This window comes from Tupaia chinensis, unplaced genomic scaffold (assembly GCF_000334495.1).
Source record: "Tupaia chinensis unplaced genomic scaffold, TupChi_1.0 Scaffold144314_1, whole genome shotgun sequence".
In the NCBI taxonomy this organism is placed as follows: domain Eukaryota; kingdom Metazoa; phylum Chordata; class Mammalia; order Scandentia; family Tupaiidae; genus Tupaia; species Tupaia belangeri.
Genome location: NW_006204172.1, coordinates 3,598 through 5,396, shown reverse-complemented (window position 1 = coordinate 5,396; position 1,799 = coordinate 3,598). Strand labels below are relative to the sequence as shown.

General features: G+C 54.0%; 1 protein-coding gene across 1 annotated transcript in view; it reads right to left on the bottom strand.

Moving 5' to 3' along the window:
• The window catches only part of LOC102492415 (butyrophilin subfamily 3 member A3-like), a 10,825-nt gene extending 10,352 nt beyond the window's left edge, over positions 1-473 (bottom strand). Inside the window, exon 1 of the mRNA XM_027767565.1 lies at positions 110-473. Within this exon, the coding sequence (XP_027623366.1) occupies positions 110-473 (364 nt within the window). The remainder of the gene's footprint in view (positions 1-109) is intronic.
• Between the last annotated feature and the right edge of the window lie 1,326 nt (positions 474-1,799).

Genomic DNA, 1,799 nt, shown 5'->3' with positions numbered 1-1,799 from the left:
CTGTCTCTCTGTCTCTCTCTGTCTGTCTGGTGAGTGCACGCACCCTATAGCAAAAATCTCTCTCTCAAAAAAATAAAAAAGTCTCTAGAATATAAATCAAGTCACCCACCTGCCACCTTCAGTTCCAAGTTGGCCTCCTCGTAGAATCCTCCGTTCCTGAAGACGCAGGTGTACAGCCCGTCGTCAGAAACCTGGACATTGTGGATGCGCACGGCAGCCTCCCCCTGGGCAAAGAAGTCCCTCACCAGCGAGGTCCGCCCTGCGTACTGGGCCATCTGCTCCTCCTTCTGCTCCTGTTGGTCTCGAAAGCTGAGCACCACTTCCGAGAACTCGGTGCGGAACCACCGCTGTTCCATAGTCACTGCGTTCATGGGTGGGGACAGGGAGCAGGACAGAGTGGCATCTCCACCCAGCACTGCCACAACAGGGTCCCAGGGGCCAGTGACCACGAACTCATCTGTGGACACAGACATGGGAGTGAGAAGGTGATGAGACACAGGTCACGGGACAGAGAGCACACACTACAAGTTGGGGGGGCCAGGCAGGCCGGGGGCAGATGCTGGCTGACGGGACCCTACAAGACCTGATGGACTGAGCCGGGATGACGCTGACCCTGGTGAGATCTTCTGACCACAGTAACAGGGCCCAAAAATGACTTTAAAGACTCCTCAAAGGCCTGTGCTCCTGGCCCAGGCCCTTCCATGAAGGACTCTAACCCAGAGGTCTCACACTGAGCTTGTACCCACAGGACCTTGTAAAACAGACTGCTGCGCGTCTTCCCCAGAGCTGCTGGTTAGGTAGGTCAAGGTGGGCCCAAGAATGTGCATTTCTAAGGGGTTCCCAAGGAAGGAGATGCTGTTTGTCCAAGGACCACACTTTGAGAACCGCAGTTGTAACCTGGTCTTGCCTCCAGGAGAGCCTGAGAACTCACCCAAGAGCATACCCGTGGCCTAGGGCAGAACTCTGACTGTGCAGCCACACCCAGGAAATCCACACTCCCACTTCTAAATTCCTTTGTCCATATTTTTCTCCTTCACTGAAATTTATGTGCAGTTAAAACCGAAATCGAAAGCTGTTTCCATTAAAAACCTGTCTTCCCTGGAGCCAGCAGTTGGCATGGTAGTTAAGGCACCGCATCCCACATGGCCAACTCCACAGTTCGAGTACCAGGTGTGTGTGCCTGTGTGCCCATAATCCCAAGAAGAGAATGGAGAAGAGACTGTGGCATGACCTTTCCCCGTGGAGAATGACTTCTTACTTTCACTCTCTCTGTCTCTCCAGTGAACACACGTGCCCTATGGCAAAATTCTGAAAAGAAAAACAAACAAACAAACAAAAAACTATCCTTCCTCCCATCTCTCAAAAGAGCCCCAATCACTGCTTGTAAAAGAAAAATAATTTGACTGCACTCCCGCCTTCTTCGTCCTGGTAGACGGGACATAACAGGACTCCCTGAGAGCTCTGGGCCTCCGGAGAGCTACCTGTCACCCTGTGTGTGCTGTGCACCCGGCCCGAGCACCAGGAGGACAGCAGCACACGAGCCTCCCCGCCTGTCCTCTCCCGGCCACCACGTCTGTTATTCTTCGATCATATATGAGCTAATCCACATCCCTGCTCTGTTCAAAACCCTCTGTGGCCTGTAGGCTCACGACCTCTCTGGCCCCAGCTCCTTCTCCCCCCGTCTGTCTATTCCAGCAGCATTTGTTCCCCTCTCTCTGCTGCTCCCCGACACCCCAGCCAGGCATAGCCAGGTACCCTGCCAGCTTCACCCTGGCTAATCCCCACTGTGGGAGCCGTCT